Consider the following 19,913-nt stretch of genomic DNA (forward strand, 5'->3'; position numbering starts at 1 on the left):
ATCTCTCTGTTTTAACAATGTTCTCATTGATGAGTATCTCCTACTATAATGCAACATCTCTCTGTTTTAACAATGTTCTCATTGATGAGTATCTCCTACTATAATGCAACATCTCTCTGTTTTAACAATGTTCTCATTGATGAGTATCTCCTACTATAATGCAACATCTCTCTGTTTTAACAATGTTCTCATTGATGAGTATCTCCTACCATAATGCAACATCTCTCTGTTTTAACAATGTTCTCATTGATGAGTATCTCCTACTATAATGCAACATCTCTCTGTTTTAACAATGTTCTCATTGATGAGTATCTCCTACTATAATGCAACATCTCTCTGTTTTAACAATGTTCTCATTGATGAGTATCTCCTACTATAATGCAACATCTCTCTGTTTTAACAATGTTCTCATTGATGAGTATCTCCTACTATAATGCAACATCTCTCTGTTTTAACAATGTTCTCATTGAGTATCTCCTACCATAATGCAACATCTCTCTGTTTTAACAATGTTCTCATTGATGAGTATCTCCTACTATAATGCAACATCTCTCTGTTTTAACAATGGTCTCATTGATGAGTATCTCCTACTATTATGCAACATCTCTCTGTTTTAACAATGTTCTCATTGATGAGTATCTCCTACTATAATGCAACATCTCTCTGTTTTAACAATGTTCTCATTGAGTATCTCCTACTATAATGCAACATCTCTCTGTTTTAACAATGTTCTCATTGATGAGTATCTCCTACTATAATGCAACATCTCTCTGTTTTAACAATGTTCTCATTGATGAGTATCTCCTACTATTATGCAACATCTCTCTGTTTTAACAATGTTCTCATTGATGAGTATCTCCTACTATAATGCAACATCTCTCTGTTTTAACAATGTTCTCATTGATGAGTATCTCCTACTATAATGCAACATCTCTCTGTTTTAACAATGTTCTCATTGATGAGTATCTCCTACTATAATGCAACATCTCTCTGTTTTAACAATGTTCTCATTGATGAGTATCTCCTACTATAATGCAACATCTCTCTGTTTTAACAATGTTCTCATTGATGAGTATCTCCTACTATAATGCAACATCTCTCTGTTTTAACAATGTTCTCATTGATGAGTATCTCCTACTATAATGCAACATCTCTCTGTTTTAACAATGTTCTCATTGATGAGTATCTCCTACTATAATGCAACATCTCTCTGTTTTAACAATGTTCTCATTGATGAGTATCTCCTACTATAATGCAACATCTCTCTGTTTTAACAATGTTCTCATTGATGAGTATCTCCTACTATAATGCAACATCTCTCTGTTTTAACAATGTTCTCATTGATGAGTATCTCCTACCATAATGCAACATCTCTCTGTTTTAACAATGTTCTCATTGATGAGTATCTCCTACCATAATGCAACATCTCTCTGTTTTAACAATGTTCTCATTGATGAGTATCTCCTACTATAATGCAACATCTCTCTGTTTTAACAATGTTCTCATTGATGAGTATCTCCTACTATAATGCAACATCTCTCTGTTTTAACAATGTTCTCATTGATGAGTATCTCCTACTATAATGCAACATCTCTCTGTTTTAACAATGTTCTCATTGATGAGTATCTCCTACTATAATGCAACATCTCTCTGTTTTAACAATGTTCTCATTGATGAGTATCTCCTACTATAATGCAACATCTCTCTGTTTTAACAATGTTCTCATTGATGAGTATCTCCTACTATAATGCAACATCTCTCTGTTTTAACAATGTTCTCATTGATGAGTATCTCCTACTATAATGCAACATCTCTCTGTTTTAACAATGTTCTCATTGATGAGTATCTCCTACTATAATGCAACATCTCTCTGTTTTAACAATGTTCTCATTGATGAGTATCTCCTACTATAATGCAACATCTCTCTGTTTTAACAATGTTCTCATTGATGAGTATCTCCTACTATAATGCAACATCTCTCTGTTTTAACAATGTTCTCATTGATGAGTATCTCCTACCATAATGCAACATCTCTCTGTTTTAACAATGTTCTCATTGATGAGTATCTCCTACTATAATGCAACATCTCTCTGTTTTAACAATGTTCTCATTGATGAGTATCTCCTACTATAATGCAACATCTCTCTGTTTTAACAATGTTCTCATTGATGAGTATCTCCTACTATAATGCAACATCTCTCTGTTTTAACAATGTTCTCATTGATGAGTATCTCCTACTATAATGCAACATCTCTCTGTTTTAACAATGTTCTCATTGATGAGTATCTCCTACTATAATGCAACATCTCTCTGTTTTAACAATGTTCTCATTGATGAGTATCTCCTACTATAATGCAACATCTCTCTGTTTTAACAATGTTCTCATTGATGAGTATCTCCTACTATAATGCAACATCTCTCTGTTTTAACAATGTTCTCATTGATGAGTATCTCCTACTATAATGCAACATCTCTCTGTTTTAACAATGGTCTCATTGATGAGTATCTCCTACTATTATGCAACATCTCTCTGTTTTAACAATGTTCTCATTGATGAGTATCTCCTACTATAATGCAACATCTCTCTGTTTTAACAATGTTCTCATTGAGTATCTCCTACTATAATGCAACATCTCTCTGTTTTAACAATGTTCTCATTGATGAGTATCTCCTACTATAATGCAACATCTCTCTGTTTTAACAATGTTCTCATTGATGAGTATCTCCTACTATTATGCAACATCTCTCTGTTTTAACAATGTTCTCATTGATGAGTATCTCCTACTATAATGCAACATCTCTCTGTTTTAACAATGTTCTCATTGATGAGTATCTCCTACTATAATGCAACATCTCTCTGTTTTAACAATGTTCTCATTGATGAGTATCTCCTACTATAATGCAACATCTCTCTGTTTTAACAATGTTCTCATTGATGAGTATCTCCTACTATAATGCAACATCTCTCTGTTTTAACAATGTTCTCATTGATGAGTATCTCCTACTATAATGCAACATCTCTCTGTTTTAACAATGTTCTCATTGATGAGTATCTCCTACTATAATGTAACTCTTCTTTTATTTATTGAAGAGTCAGGGGTATTCTTATTAGTTCTGTTTTGTGATATATTTATTTTTTCTCTTTGCAGCGTCTGCTGAACCCTCTTTACCTAGGAAAAAGAAGTATCCCGGGCAGATGGCAAGGGATCATTTGACGTATGATGAAGGGGAATCATGTGATTCCTCTTTAGATATTGGCTCCCAGCTTGGTCTCGCGTCCCAAGACTTGGATTCAAGAGCGAGAGTAAGTAAACAAATTCATCAAACAGATTCTTTTTTTCATTTTCTTTATTTTATAACTGCACCGAAAGGACAATGCGAAATGCAACTGTTTCTATTATTCTGTGGCGTAACTACCACCGCATTTATTAAACATCAATTCACTAGTATATAAGACATGCTAACTCGAGTCAATCTAGAGGTACCTTTTGATAGATGAAGTGGCATTGTCTAATGATTTTACCACCACATTGGTGACCCGGACGTGATATGATCACGCCTACTTCTATGGATGGTCCACATTGAACCACTTGTTTGTGCCTCATCGTCCACCTCGCGCTGTTGCTTCTCAGTCTCATTTATACATAACGGGATCCTGCACACACTCGACTGCTAATAGCAACACAGGAGTGACTACACATACAACTTAATACAGCTCTCATGGCTAAAGATCAAAACCCGGTGACCTTCATCCAGCTCTCCCGGTCTTTCACAAATACAGTAACTAGTGGTATTCGTTCATCGAATTCTATCTCTGATAAAATTCAGGTGCGAGAGTAGTGTGGCGTAACTACCACTACAATTATTAAACATCAATTTGCTAATATATAAGACATGCTGGCTTGAGTCAATCTAGAGGTACCTTTCGATAGATGAAGGTTGGCATTTTCTAATGATCTTTCCACCACATTATTCCTTAACATTTATCAACATTATGGATTTATGTTGATTAAAGGAAAATAAACAAGACGGGAATGCTGGAATTTGCAGAGTTAATTATAAAACCTGTAAATTGAATTAAATTTTTTTTATCTTAAAAGGGTCTAAAAAGGGTCTCTGTCAATTTTAGAAAATAATATCTTTTCACCAAAGGACCCCGCACAAATATAATGGAAACTTTTTTTTCTTCCAATGGCAGGCACTGAATTTGAATCATTGCCTATACTATGCCAGAATTGTTGCTCATTTCGCGTTACCCAGTGGGCACGTGTGAACCAAAGTCACGGAGGCGAGCAACATTGCCCACGCCACACTGCCACAAATCCGTTTATAGGGTGGGCCACATTCACACATCATACACACAACAGAGGACAGCACAAAGAGAGAGAGAAACATCCATGCCCAGGGCGGGATTCGAACCCGCAGCCTATGGCTTCGCAGTCAGGCACGCTAACCGCTCGGCCACCTGGCCGGCATAATGGAAACTATTCCGGTGTCAAATTGACTGAAAATTTAATATGTTGTAGTTCAAAACATTCTGATTAAAAGTTCTCTTTGACAAGTCCAAAAATGAATAGTTAGTTAGTAAATGCTAACATAATTTACTGAATTGAAATAATAACAAGAAAAAGTTAAATATTTAAAAAAAATTACGTATCTTGGAATAACTGAGTACACTATTCTATACACTACAACACACTGAACACTCTACATAGAAAAAAAATTCCGGATTAAATTACTTTGTAAAAATAACGTATAATTTCACGGAATAAAAATATCTGAATATATCGTAATTTTTACAGTAATATTTACTGTAAAATCACTGAAAAAATGTAACTAAATGAATAACACAGTAAAAATTACTGAAAAATTACTAAATTTACAGTGATATTTACTATAAAATCACTGAAATAATGTAACTAAATAACTATTATTTTAAAAATTACTGTAAAATCTCCAAATTTGCAGTAATATTTACTGTAAAATCACTAAAATAATGCAGCTAAATAAATATTGCTGTAAAAATTACGGTATAAAATTGATTTTACGGACGCTGCACTCATGGCGTCAGTAGTTTCTACCGTGATTTGATCCGGAATCTTTTAACAGTGCAGGTCATTTCATAAAATGAGATTGAAGTTGCTTCGTAACTTGTTTTAAACATTTCAATTATTTTATCGGAAAGCCTTCATATTGATTTGAATGTTGTTTATGATTTATCGTTCATATTTTCGTTACATATATTTTGCGATTACAGAAAAACAGTCATTTGAAAATAAATAGTTTCGTTGTTTGGAATCTGTTAGGGGAAATTTTGATAATATTGTTTTATATAAACTATAAAAAATACAGATATTTACTTCCTATTTATTTTAAAATCGTCTTTACATAAATATAGATTTAATAATATTACAATTATTTTTATTACTTAATAAGTTCAATTATTTTCTCACACATTGTTTTATTGCAAAATTTTTTATCAGAAAAAATATTTATTTATATTACGTTAAAATACAATATTAAAATCTCTAAATGTAACAAATAATTTCGTAACGGTTAAGCTTTATAATAATACGTAAAGATTTATAATTTTAAAAAATTACATAATGAAAAGATAAATGAATCCATAACATAATTACTAATGTAAAGATAGTGAACATTTTAACGGAAAATAGAAAATATGGAACAATGACACGTTACTGATATTTTTTATTTTGCTTATTTGTTTATCTTTCATAATTTTTAAATAAATTTACAGGAATAAATTATTAAGACATTGCTTCTTTTCTACAATATATTTTTCTTATTAATAATTTTTATAAATAATAATTATTTTTAAAAATTAAAAAAGAAACTGAAAGAATTCAACCTTATTAACTTATTTCTCTGCTAGAAACAAAATTTTGGAATTTTTCAAAATTTAAATTTTTTTCTTATTTAATTTTATTTGACATGCTTAATAAAAATAAATATTTTTAAATCTAATGTTATTATTTTTGGTTTATACCTAAAATATTTTTGGTTGTCACATTTTGAAACTGTTTTGAGCTATTGCCATGAGATATATATAGAGAAAATTGATTCAATATTATTCCTTCAAAATATTTTCTACACCGAAAAAAATAATGAAAGATCTTTCGAAAGCCATCGAAAATTTTGAAAGTCATGATCGAGCACTTGGAAGTGCTTTAAAAGTGAATTCCGCTCTTTTTCCAAGCAGTCCAGCTTGTCTTCTACAATAAAAAACGGTTAACCTTGAATAACTTTTGATCTAATGATCGGATCTTCACGTTTCAGGACTCAATCTGAATGATTCAAGAGGGTGACCTTAAATATGCTAATTAATTAGTGCAGACGATATTTTAAGTTGCGTAATAAGACTTTAAAACGTACTTTCTCTGAATAAACATACCTTTTGTCCGTAGATTCGGATTTCTAACCCCCAAAATATAGGGGGTAGTCGCAATCTAGGAAATATGATCCCTATAGTTTGGACAGAAGAGCGGTCAAAAGTTTGGACCCTTTAATGTTGAAAACAATTTCAAAACCATTCGAAGTCTTTCTTCGGTTAATATGTTCATGGCTTCTAATAAATTATATTTTTATTTTTGGGGTTCCTCTTAAAGATACTCGATCAAATAGGATTCCGGAGTAGTGAAAAATTGGGAACAGCTGACTTTGTTGCGAAAGATGAAAAAAATACTTAGAAGTGAAATAGATTTTAGGATTACAATGTTTAACTGGGAATATTTATTAGTTGTTCTTTGTTAATTTAAACAAAATACAAAGTAAGACAGTAGTTTGGGTATAAAGAGTGTATTTATTATAATGAAATCACAACTGTTTTAAAATACTTCAATAACCGTTTAATGGCTTATGGTTACTCTCTGAGTTATGGAGGAATAATTAATCTAAGGGCAATTAATACTGGTTTCAAACTTGTATTATTTAACTACACTGAAAAAAATGTGGTTAAAACTACTAGAATATGATAAAATTTACCCTGTTTCTGAATGTATGAGAGCACCAAAAAGATCGGTACTTATTATCAAAGTGCTTTGGTAAAGACAAAAACCATATAAACTTAAGAATTACCAATTCAACGGTTTAAATACCGTGCATTTTTATTTTATTAGTCAAAATGATGCTTTTTTTTCCAGACATGCCACTATCATACCGTACGGTAATTATATCAAAAAATTTTTCCTCCGTGTAGGAATATAATGTGTTTCTATTTTGATAATTAAAAAAATAATTTTCAGATTGCACAATTATTTTGTGTACAAAGAAAGTACTTAATATAATAAAATTGCAGCTGTCTTTAAAGACTCTAACGGGTGAAACCAATAGTTGAGATTGCGTAATTTTGATTCGTAATTGCGTAATATTAGATTGCGTAATTTAATCATCTTTTGATTTCTTACTTAATAGTGGAACGTGACAATATATATGCATAACGTGGAACAATATATATGCATAGCTAGGAATTTTTACAGACTTGAATTTTTTATAATTTAAAGCAAACTTTAAAACTGAATCAGCAGTTTAATACAAAGGAAGTATTAATTATTATGAAGCTATAGTTATTTTAAACTACTTTTTCAACTGCTATCGATACAAATATTTTCAAAAAGCATTTTGGAAACTAGAACAATATATATGCATAACTGGGAATTTTTACAGACTTGAATTTTTGATAATTTAAAACATACTTCCAAATTGAATCAGCAGTTTGATACAAAGGATGTATTAATTATTAAGAAACTATAGTTATTTTAAATTACTGTTTCAATTGCTCTTCGATACAAATATTTTCAAAAAGCAATTCGGAACGTAGAACAATATATATGCATAGCTAGGAATTTTTAAAGACTTGAATTTTTGATAATTTAAAACAAGCTTCCAAATAGAATCAGCAGTTTAATACAAAGGATGTATTAATTATTAAGAAACTATAGTTATTTTAAACTACTTTTTCAATTGCTATCGATACAAATATTTTCAAAAAGCATTTTGGAACGTAGAGCAATATCTATGCATAACTAGGAATTTTTACAGACTTTAATTTTTGATAATTTAAAGCAAACTTTCAAACTGAATCAGCAGCTTAACACAAAGGAGGTATTAATTATTATGAAACTATAGTTATTTTAAACTACTTTTTCAATAGCTATCGATGCAAACATTTTCAAAAAGCATTTTGTTTTGGTGGAGGTTTACTTTTCAAATGCAATTATCTGATGGCATAAAATTCCAATAAGTCTATCAAACTCTTCTCCACAAATCATTAATAACAATGGTTTCCGCTAAATGGTATAGTTTAACAGGTCACCAGTATTAAAAAGGAGCCATGATAAACTCCGAGTTTAATCATGTGGAAAAAATTGAGATGATTCACAATGGCCAGTCGTGCATTACCCTCGTATCGGAAAGTCGTCTGGGCCGCTCTTTCATACCAAAATGTGTGTCCGCAAAAAATGAGTTGAATTGAACGTGATATTAAACTCCTTTTATCTCTATTCAAATGGATTAATTATTTATTAGTTTACTGCTCCATTGGTTTCATATTTCTTTAACTGTGTTCGCATTTTTGATATTGACTTTAAGTGTGAGATAAGTTTGTTTATATTTTATAAGTCTAGGTTAAATCATCTTAGTAACATTCCGAGAATTTTAATGTTATAGTTTGTAGGTTATGACAAAAAGAATGCAGTGGTAGGCCTAGGGCAGTTTCAATGGGTATACTAATGCAAGTGATATGGCAATATATCATGGTTGATAATTTTATTTGTGTTATGAACTATGGTTTTCAGTATTACTAATCTAAGAGGGTAAATATGTGCAATATGCAAAAAGCTATTTTTTTATGCTTAAAATTGATACTTCAGCTAACAAAAATATATTTAAAATGTAAATATTTTCTAAAAATATATTTAAGATATATTATCAAAAAATATATCAATTTATAAAGTTCAATTATTACATTGATATTTCAAATAATAACGATGATGCAGCTCAACCATTTAAACAGAAAAAAGCGCTTACTAACAAATCAGAATTATAAAGTCGGAGCTCACTTTTTGCACAAATCAAATGCTTTTAACTAATGGGATGAATTAAAAAACTATTAACCGGATTGGCTAATTTCTTTTTAAGGGATTTATTTTTATTAGTTTTATTCTATATGGAATTTAAAACTATTGGCAGTGAATTTATTAACAAAATAAAGATACATATTATCACTGTTTTTTTTTTAAGATTAAAATATTATTTTTTTTAGCGGTACTTTAATAATTTTGCATGAAAAGTGAAAGCTTTGCTGAAAATTATACTTGTTCACATTCTTTAGTTTGCCGGGGCATTGTAAGAGATATTTATTTCTTATGTTTTTATGAAAATTGATGACTCCATGTCCCTAACAAATTACGCGTTTGGTAAGAACTCGGTTACATCAATTGCGTTTTATGATTGCAGTTACAACTTGTTTAATGAAAAACATTCTGTATATTTAATTGTGATCTATACCATACGTACAAATGCATTTTTTATTTGAACTAACGTAAAAAAAAATCTTAAATATCCCATACATTTTAAGCTATAGCACGTATTTTCAGCCTTAATTCTTTGTAATATTTTTTTATGAAATTATTAAAATTAAGCAAATAAATATTAATTAAAAAAATTGTTTCATTTTTTTTTGTATTCAATTGAGTCGCCTTCGATTGGGTGTGTTTGAAATTGAGTCAGCTGTCGCCGAACTGTCTCCTTCGTCAGTTCCGCCTCAGTGACAATAAAAAAAAATTTTGTTCTGTACATCGAACATAATGATTATTTGTTAGTCTTCATAAAAAAAAGATCCTAGTACTTATACTGAAAAAATTATCATTCATAAAACTAAGTGCTTAAAGCCAGTCGCGTGACTTATTGTATTTCCGCCTACCCAGGCATGGATCAAAACTTTCTCTCACAGATAGAAATGGTTTATTAACCTTAATTACAGAAAAAGAGTGCCGCTTTTGATCGAATAGCGGCAGCAAAATACGGTGTAATTATGTGTTTCTGTTGTTGTGCTCAGATTTTGATGTTCTCAATCTAATCTTTTTATTTTAAATTAGTGGAATAAAGATGCATTGCTTTTAAAATTAGCAATTCATCATCAAGCCAATTTCACAACTCGATGATCCATTTTGGATTTGAGTTTTTTTACATAAGTAATAAACATTACTTAACTTAAACTTATTACATAAGTAATAAGTTTAATTACATAAGTAAATAAACATTTATTGTCTTATAAAATGTGAGATAAGGGCTTCTAAATTGAGAAAAGCCAGTGAATAAACAATTTATTTAACAGCCAGTGATTAACAAATTATTCCGTAAGAAAAAAAATGAGCAAAAATGTGTCCAAATAGCTCCAAAACAAATAATAATCGAATTTGAAAACCCATGTATTCAAAGTTAATTAAAACAGCCTACCCCATTTTTGAGAAAAATGCGTAGTCTCAAAAGTGATGTGGGGGAAAAATACATGAAATAAATGTTATTGGCTGACGGCAGTATTCGAACCAAAAGTGCCTTCGAGTTCGTAGTAAGATGCTCTAACCACCATAGTTGTACAGGTAGACCACCAGTTCAGGGAGAGGTAGGAAGCTTTATATAGTGACCACCACAATGAAACATCATGACATACCAATGTCTTATTTCAAAGGTACAAAAGGTTGCAATTTGGAAAATATGGCGATCGGTAATTTTAATTTCGCTATATCTTAAAAACTTCTAAGCGAATGAAATGTAGTCATGATGTGTCATTGTGGCGGCCACTTTATAAAACTTCCTAACTCACCCTGGACTTGGGTAGAACTGAGGTTAGAGCATCCTACTACTAAACTGGAGGCCCTTCGTTTTAAGCCAATGAGCATCTCTCTAACACATTACTCCATCCACATCACTTTTGGAACAGTGCATTTTGCTCTAAAATAAGCATATGCTGTTTCAATTTTGAAAACAGTTTTCAATTTCGACAATTATTTGGTTCAGAGCTATTTTGAGATATTTTTTTGCAGCGTAAGTTTTAGATGAAATGAAACTGTACAAATAACAATTGAAATTATCTGTAATAATAGAACTGATGAACTAAAAATATTAATTATAAACAAGTTCTCAATTTTCCAATTTTATTACGTGGTTAACTAAAAAATAATGAAAGATTATTATTAGTGACAACAACAAAAAATGACAAATGATGAGGGCCAGAGTAATAAACAAATGATTTGGTGTGAATTAATAAGAATTGAAATTTACTATTCATTTTTATTATTAGTATAATAAATTTTTGTAAGTAATTTACTTTTTATTTTCCGAGAAACTTGTTTGACTAACTTTAGGAGACCCTGCGGCTAATGGGATTGAACTCAATGGCTCAATCATTTGCGCAAGAGAAGTAGTCAATTATAAATATACAGTCTGAATTATAATATAATTATAACATAACATAACATAACATAACATAACATAATATAATATACAGTCTGAATTATAATTATAGTTATAAATATACAGTCACTGTTATTTGTGATTTTTCGTAAAATTATAAAAATAGAATTAAATAAATAATTAATAAAATCATAATTATTAATAGATTTTAAAAAAATTGAAAGACTCATGTCATAGGTCGAAAAACTAATATAGCCATTTAACTTCGTGGTAATCGCTTTTACTATATCTTTTTGAAACATCCTTTTTAATAACAAGATAGAAGAGAAGAATATTACTATGACACAAATAAAATGTTAACCATAATAATTTTTTTGTTGTTTTTGTGTCAATGGCATAGAACTCTTTTCATTATCAAATCTTTTATTTGGTTAATTTAAGTATCGAACTTTTGACCTTGATGAATTATTATATTGGGAGGTTGTTTAGCATTTCTTTCCATTGTCTTTGGACAGTCAGAAGAGAGGAGACACTTCAAGAGTGGAGCATCAGTCAGAAGCCGATCTGCTGATTCTACAATCAGTAGAAGGTTAAAAGCAACACCGGTAAGAAGGTTTCAAAAAGCATGGACTTCCCCCCTTAACTCTACCTTTAGCATGGTTTTAAATCCCAATTGAATAGTGTCTGCTAATGGCTTTGTTTGTTAAAGTGTTTGTGATGTGTAAAGCAAACAGTTTCAAGATGAATTTAAACCTCAACGCGATAAATTTTCATTATTGGCCATAGATGGCGCCACTGAAAAACAAGAAACGCACCCTCTGCCTTAAATTTTTCTCGGTTTCACCAAGCAGGCTTGCTAGTGTGGCAAGTGGCACACTACAACAACAACAATTTTGATGCTGACGAATTAGAAGCATCGGAATAATTAATTAGTTTAGCAGCTATGGAGAATTATAAATAATTAAAGGATCTAAGAATCTTTTATCTCTAAATATCTGTTTCTAAAATTTAAACCAAATTACAAATACACAACTTTTAATTGGTAACTAATTTGGAGATCCAAATTTCTGAATTAATTCGGTGATTTGAATAGTCGTTTTTAAACTGATAGGAACTATGATTTTTATTAAAACATATTGAAATCATCATCAATTCTGTAAGAGCTTACCTTCGAATTGAAGTTAATCAAAATGATTTTAATTTTACGTAATGAGAAATTAAAAATAAAATCCTGAAAATTGTTGATTTTTTTTCTTCTAAAGATATTCAAAACAAATGTATTGTTTTCAAAGCTTGTATTGTTTTTCAATTCGCACTATTTAATTTATATGATTTATTTTTGCGTATGAACTCATATTTTTTTTCTCAATCCTCATAACAAAAATAAACTTATACAGCATTTTTCTTGCAATTTTTTTTATAAAGCCTTCTACAAATCGAAGTTTTAATCATTTAACTTTAACGAAAATATAAATATGAGATTAAGCATATTCAATATTACATTGTTCGGGATTGGTCCAAATGATTCAGATCAGCTGACTGGAGCTACATAAAAATTGGAGCTATTTAATTGCAGGCTGTTATGGAGCTATTTAATTGAGAAAAAAATGAAAATCTTAACACAAGACGAAAAAATAATAAACATGAATAATAAGCAAAACGTTTGCTTGATTTTTTATCTTCCGATGCTTGTTGTTTAATAAAATATGTTTCAAATCATGAATTTTAAGGAAATAAAAATATATATACATATTTCTTAAATGATTCATTGTTGAAACAGTTTTTATACAATTTCATTGAATTTAGTTCTTTCATAAAAATGAAAGAATGAAATTTATAAAAATGAACTAAATCAAACTGATTTATTTAAACCAGACGATTTTTTTTCTCTTTTAAAATTCAAAGAAAATTTGAAAAAATTAATTTTGCTTGAAACTAGATAATTTTAGTTATTAATTTTGAGTCAATAAAAAATTATTCATTATTTTTAAACTATTATCGTTTTTCTATAAAAACGGAAAATAAAATGAAATTGGGATAAAGGGAATCTATGGAATCAAATAAAGCTAATCTGTTTTAATCAGACGATTTTTTTTCTCTCTAAAACTTTTCAAAGAAAAATTTTTCTTAAAAGATAAATACAAAGCATTTTTAATCTATAATATTAAGTTGTAGAATTATTTTATTTGCAAAGACAGCTTTTATTTGTACATTCGGTGAGTTTTTTTATTCTATTATAATCCTTTATTTTAAAAGTTATGTGGAATCTATAATTTCTGTTAAATTATTCTTTTAGTTTTGCTACATAATTGATTAAAGGTGTATAAAATAATTGTTTATATTTTTCAACCATCGTAGAAATCAGGGGAAATTTTAAAATTAAAGAACAGTGCAGTAATAAAGACTGGTTCTTATTAAACATATAAAGTATTTCGTAATATATTTTACTCGCGTTATAATGTTTCAATTTAAGTTCCTCAATTTAAATTACTTAATTATTCTTTATAAAATAAATTAAATTAACTGAGTAAAATTCACAATTAACTTGATTTTTTTCTGCCTGTGATTCAATACGGTTTTACTTGTAACTGATTAGATAATTTGCTTTTATTAATTTTTATATTTTGTTTTTCAAGTTTTATTACGAATTAAATTATTATTGCAATAAGTTTTACTCTAAAAAATAGTTATTATGATTGTGTAAGTAAAAAAAAAAGACTTTTTTTTAGGTACAACAAAACTTTTTGAAAACTGCGTTTGATTCATGTTGAACTTCATTGCTTTTAATAATAATTACTAATTTAAAGTATTTTGAAAGATTAAACACGTCTCAAAAGAGTATATAATCATTGTCTTTAATTACTAACTAAATTCAACAAATGAAAATCTGAACTTTATTTTATTACTGATAAAACGATTTATACAACATTTGTCGACAGCAATGTTAAAAAGATGAGTGAAAACACATGCATGTTTTCGATTTATTCAGTACCAGTAAAACTTGTTCCCTGTTAATATTTTCCCATTCTCCCATTTTTTTGTCATGTCGTTTGTGTGACATGCATGACAGTTGTGCACGTTTATACAATAAATGTGGAATGGTTTATATAGCAAGTGCAGTTGTAAACAGTTCCTATATGCTCGTAATTTGTGAAATTTATGCGGCTGTTATTACTTTAGATCCCTGATGAAGACACAAAACCCGTAGCAAAAACTACTGATGAAACTGACTCAAGAAAAAGGGAGGACAAAGAACAGGTATCAGTCCGGGTTTTTAGTTAATTTTATGATTCATTATTATAGTAAAATGTGTTAATAAATTTTCCTCGCACTTTCATTTGTAAAATTAGTCTTATTTTGGTATAGTAGCAAGATTTTATTCTATTTTAATACTCATGTTTTAATACAATTATTGCACAATGTTAAGAATTTCTCGGGGGAAAATAGCTAAATAACAATTTATTTAATTGTTATTTTAGCATATTCAAACAAAACAATGAAATAACCATAAATAAGATGATATTCAAACTGTTAACTATGATAAAAACCGTTTATTAACTGCTTTCACCTAATACGGTTAAATAACTAGAATTTTATTGCACCTGGTAGGCCCACCTAATGAAACTACTTATTCCCTTGCAGATGGGTACATATTATTACCGAGAGGGCTAATCTGTCTACTTTTTTTTGTAAACTGTTTTAAAACCGTAAAGGTAAAAAATGTTCTTTACCTTAAACTTTACGGTTAATTGGACGGGCAGACTGCTGTGAGTTATTTTACCCTAATTTTAGAATTAAAATTCCAACAGTGCATGTGTACCTGTTTTTAAATAAAAATTTAATTTCTAATATAATTTAGTAATAACATATAATTGCTGCAATGTTTACGTTTTTGCATCAGTAAAAATGTAGCAAATTCTTTTCTTAGCTTTAAATTTATTCCATAAATACATGAGCAAATTTTTTTCGGGCCATTGGAAACCTATGCTAAATCTAACTACACGGCAAACAATTTGTTATTAAGCTGCCATGAATTCAATGGAACACTTTCATATTAAAATCCATTTCTAAAAATGCATATTTCAGTTGCAGAAATGCAGAAGATAATTTTTTCACCTTTCCAAACATTTTTTTAAAAATTTAATCGTGGTTGGCAAGTGAAATCTGTGATACCTTCCTTGAATGTTTGATAGATAAGTATTTGATAAGCCAGAATCAAATAGTTGTGGATTTATAGTGATAAAAATCAAATTTTTCAACGAAATTTTGGCTTACTTTTTAAGTTTTTAAAAGTGTCTGAATTTGAATCGGAAATTTATTTTCTAAGCATTTTTGAACCAGTAAGTTGTAGTTTAATATCTCTTAAGTATTCTAAAAGTCGTTCTATTTTCTTTCTCTCTCTCTTTTTGTGTGTTAAACTGTTGAGAAATTAAATCATGTAACTGTCACAAATCACTGACAATTACATTTGAAATAATTTAATAATGTAATACAGTTTCTCAGCTATTTAAATAATTTTTGGTAATAATATTTGTGAAGTAAGTACAAAAATCAGCTACCTAATTTGTACCACATCTACCTAAATCATGCCAACCTTCAAAATATTAAGTATTTATTGATTAAGTGAATAAGCAGACCATGAATAACCCCAAACAATTGTTTAATAGCCTCGTAAAATATTAAAAATTTGAAGTATTGTAACAGTACTATAAAGCCTATTGTTTTCATTAATGCCGAAACATTACAATTGGTCTGTTCATGAAAAAAATAAATAGTTTTCAAGTATTTTTTTGTAAGACTGATTAGAGGTTGATTTAAGACTGCACTATAGTTTATCCTATTTTTCTTTTTAATTTAAATGTTGATTGTTCTGGATATTTTTGTTTAACCAGATGGCTCAAAGTTTCCCTCCAAGCACAAATCCTCGCGGTAACCCGGGCACTCCGGGTCCACCTGAAGATGGTAAAGTGCCCAAAACCACGGAATACCGTTCCCAGTTCGTGGCATGGCCGAGGTCTCCTGGACTAAACGAATCCTCAGCGAGGAAATCTGCATCCATGGGTCTTATAGCTTCTCAAGTTATGAAGAAAGATGTCGTCGGTTAGTATATTTAGATACTTGAAGTGAGCAAATTAGATTTTAATTATGTATTCCATTCTGGATTTTAAAAAAATTTGAATCTCTCAATAGCTTATTTACTTATTTATTAAAAAAAATAATTTTGTCTAAAAAATCCTACAGGAAGTTTTGCTGTCCTCCTTTAACTTTATTGGATGTAGTTCTGAAATTTTGCTTCGGGCATCAAATTCGAATTTCTTCTCACGTTGCATCCGAAAGCAGAATAAGTTTATCATTTTTGACAACTTGATCGCCATGTAAAAAAATTTTAATATGTAAACGTCAATAAAAAAGTTTTATTTACAAAGTACTGGGTGTTTATAAAGTCCCGGACACATTTTAATGTTTAATAACTCATAAAATACTAAAGATAGATTAAAATTAATAACATAAATGGTTAGATAGACTCAAAAAGTTTCGTGACCCTTGTCAATGAACTTCCACGTGTGCCCCCTTCGTCACACGGAGAATATCAAGTCGATAGTCAATTTCAATCCAGGTAGCGGCAAGCATGTCGGCAAGCTGTCATGTTTCTGGCATTGTTAATTGCCATAATGTGCACATATGGGAATCTGAAAACCCCCATGAATACCGTGAGACACAAAGGGATTCCCCAAAGGTTAATGTGTGGTGCGGACTAATGCACGACCGAGTCACTGGGCCTTTCTTTTTTACAGAAAAGACGGTCTCATCAATTGTTTACTTAGATATGTTGGAAAACTTCGTATTTCCGCAACTAGAAGAGCTTTAGCCACATGTCTTTTTGCACCACCTCATTGGGGTATCATCATTCGTAGTTCTTTGAATGACCATTTTCCAGGAAGATGGATTGGGCGAGGAGGTCCAATTCCTTAGTCACCCAGATCACCTGATATAACGCCGCTGGACTTTTTTCTTTGGGGATTTATAAAGGACAATGTTTACTAGAGGATCGTGTCGAACATTGATGACCTAAAAGCCAGAATTACAACCGCAATAGCCTCTGTGGATGCCGACATGCTTGCAGCTACCTGGCGTGAAATTGACTATCGACTTGATATTCTCCGTGCGACGAAGGGGGCACACGTGGAAGTTCATTGACAAGGGTCATGAAGCTTTTTGAGTCTATCTAACCATTTATGTTATTAATTTTAATCTATCTTTATTATTTTATGAGTTATTAAACATCAAAATGGGTCCGGGACTTTATAAACACCCTGTATTTGATGCAGATACAGTATCTGTCGGAAATTCCGGTCATCACTGTAAACACTACCTCATGTCGCTGAATTTACAAAACGCGGTTGAGAATAAGATTAATACCAAGCATTATACTTTTTATAGATTGTTGAACTACGGAAAAATTTCGCTGATATAGTTCAATTTTAAAATTTATTTCACTTACAATACATTTCTAATAGTTGAAGCTATGAAAACTATATAAATATATGTCTATCTCAAATATTGGTAATGCTGTGGTTTATTCTCTAATATCACTTCTCTATTCGAAATAAGTATTTCTCCAAAAGTATAAAACTATAAATGTATTCCAGTTTTGTTCAAAATTATTCTGATCAAACTCCAAGCCTTTTAAAAAAACAAGTTTCAAGAAATTCCAGCAATAAATCAGAAGTGTTAGCAGGTTAGTGATTTCTAATCAAACATAAAATTACTGTTTCAAAATATAATCCGTTTCCGTTAATTATCTGCAAAATAAAACTGTTTTTAAATAAAAGAAGATAGTTATAGACTTAATTAAATTGGTATCATTATAATTGTAACTACATTAAGAAAAACTTGATTTCTAACAAATTGCAAGTAGAATTTAAAGTTATTATTATTACAAATGGATAACTAAAAGTCACTCCAAATGTAGTAAAAATCGTTGCTTTTGGTTCCTTCAACAATGGCTGAAAATCATAAAACACCCTTTTGAATTGTGGCGTTAGAAAAAAATCACATTAAGTACTGAATAATTTAACCAACTTAATAAACTTTTGCCATGTAAAATAAATAAAACTAATGCTTGATACGAGGTCTCTTTACTTAGACGAAAAATCATTAAAAATCAAAGAATAATTCTGAATTTTAGAATATTTTAAAAAACTTAAGTAATGTAATGATGATATAACTTTTCCTTAAAACTGTGACTACATTCAAAATAGCATGTGCTATAAATTGTTAATTCATAAGGGGACAAAGCCTGCAATTCATAAGTACATTTTATAAGACACCAGCATTTCAGTTTTCAAGGTTATATATGTTTTTGTCTCTTCCATATTTGTTTTAAAAATGATTATAAGTTAAGTAAGTTTTAGTCCTTATAATAACAAGTTACTTTAAAGGAAACGATATATTTCTCTAAGCTCCTTATTTTTTCGATTCAAACTTGTCAAATACCACACCAGACAGATAAACCAAACTCTAGATTCAAGGCTCATTCCAGACAAGATCACATTAGCCACCACCCAAAGAAGTTTTAAAAAAAAGAACTCAGAGAGCACGTGGGAAAATCCAAGATACTTCACACTAAGTTACTTCGATCCACTGTTGCTTAGCAACAATGGGTTAACCACGTTAATGGTGGAGGGATTTGGGGAAAGCCAGATGTGTATTGAACACGGGAATCTTAAATATGGTGGGGACTTTACTGAATTGATTTAATATGAAAACATTCAAAATTATTATTCCACATTCAGAACCACAATGTAATAAAAATTTCTCAATGCAATAAATATTATTCAATTCCTACTATTAGTTCGCACTCTCTCTATATATATTTATAGATCTTGTTCAAATTTTCAATCGTTAAAAAAATACTTTTTATTCACTCTCTCATGTTCAAATACATTTTTTTTAACTTGTAGTCGATGACACTGGATGTTAATAAAGTTTTTTCAAATATTAATTTATAATTTTAATTAATTAATTAATTGTAGTTTTATATGGGGGGAAAATTTTTCTCTTATATAAGATATTTAGCAGGATATAAATTTAGGAATAATACCGCTAGTGGCGAAGCGTGTAACCGAGATCGCTGGAAAAAAAATCTATTTTTCTTCCTCCTATATAAAAATAAAATTACTTAATTAAATTTAATTAATGAATTAATCTTTGAAAAAACTATAATTACAAATACAATGAACTATACAAAGCTGTACAAAATTGCAAAATTTAGTTCTGAATGAAATATTTGCTTTCTTATAAATGTGGGGCTCAGTAATATTTTTTGCGACATATTACTAAAAATGTTTTTTTTTTGTGTCAGATATGTAAATGTAGGTAAAATGTTTTAATAATGTCGTAAGTGAAATAATGGTAATATTTCTTGCGTTTTGGGATGCAAAATACAACATTATTAAAACTGTTTGAAACGTTTGTGT

The 19,913-nt window shown here is 29.8% G+C and overlaps 1 protein-coding gene across 1 annotated transcript in view; it reads left to right on the top strand.

The window, feature by feature from the left end:
- The window catches only part of LOC107437477 (uncharacterized), a 258,907-nt gene that overhangs the window by 181,064 nt on the left and 57,930 nt on the right, over positions 1 to 19,913 (top strand). Inside the window, exons 4-7 of the mRNA XM_043045034.3 lie at positions 3,150 to 3,304; positions 11,949 to 12,038; positions 14,614 to 14,691; positions 16,326 to 16,533. Coding sequence (XP_042900968.3) covers positions 3,150 to 3,304; positions 11,949 to 12,038; positions 14,614 to 14,691; positions 16,326 to 16,533 — 531 coding nt within the window. The remainder of the gene's footprint in view (positions 1 to 3,149; positions 3,305 to 11,948; positions 12,039 to 14,613; positions 14,692 to 16,325; positions 16,534 to 19,913) is intronic.

The sequence above is a fragment of the Parasteatoda tepidariorum genome, chromosome 9 (assembly GCF_982258835.1).
Source record: "Parasteatoda tepidariorum strain Cologne lab strain chromosome 9, Ptep-v5.0, whole genome shotgun sequence".
In the NCBI taxonomy this organism is placed as follows: Eukaryota; Metazoa; Arthropoda; class Arachnida; order Araneae; family Theridiidae; genus Parasteatoda; species Parasteatoda tepidariorum.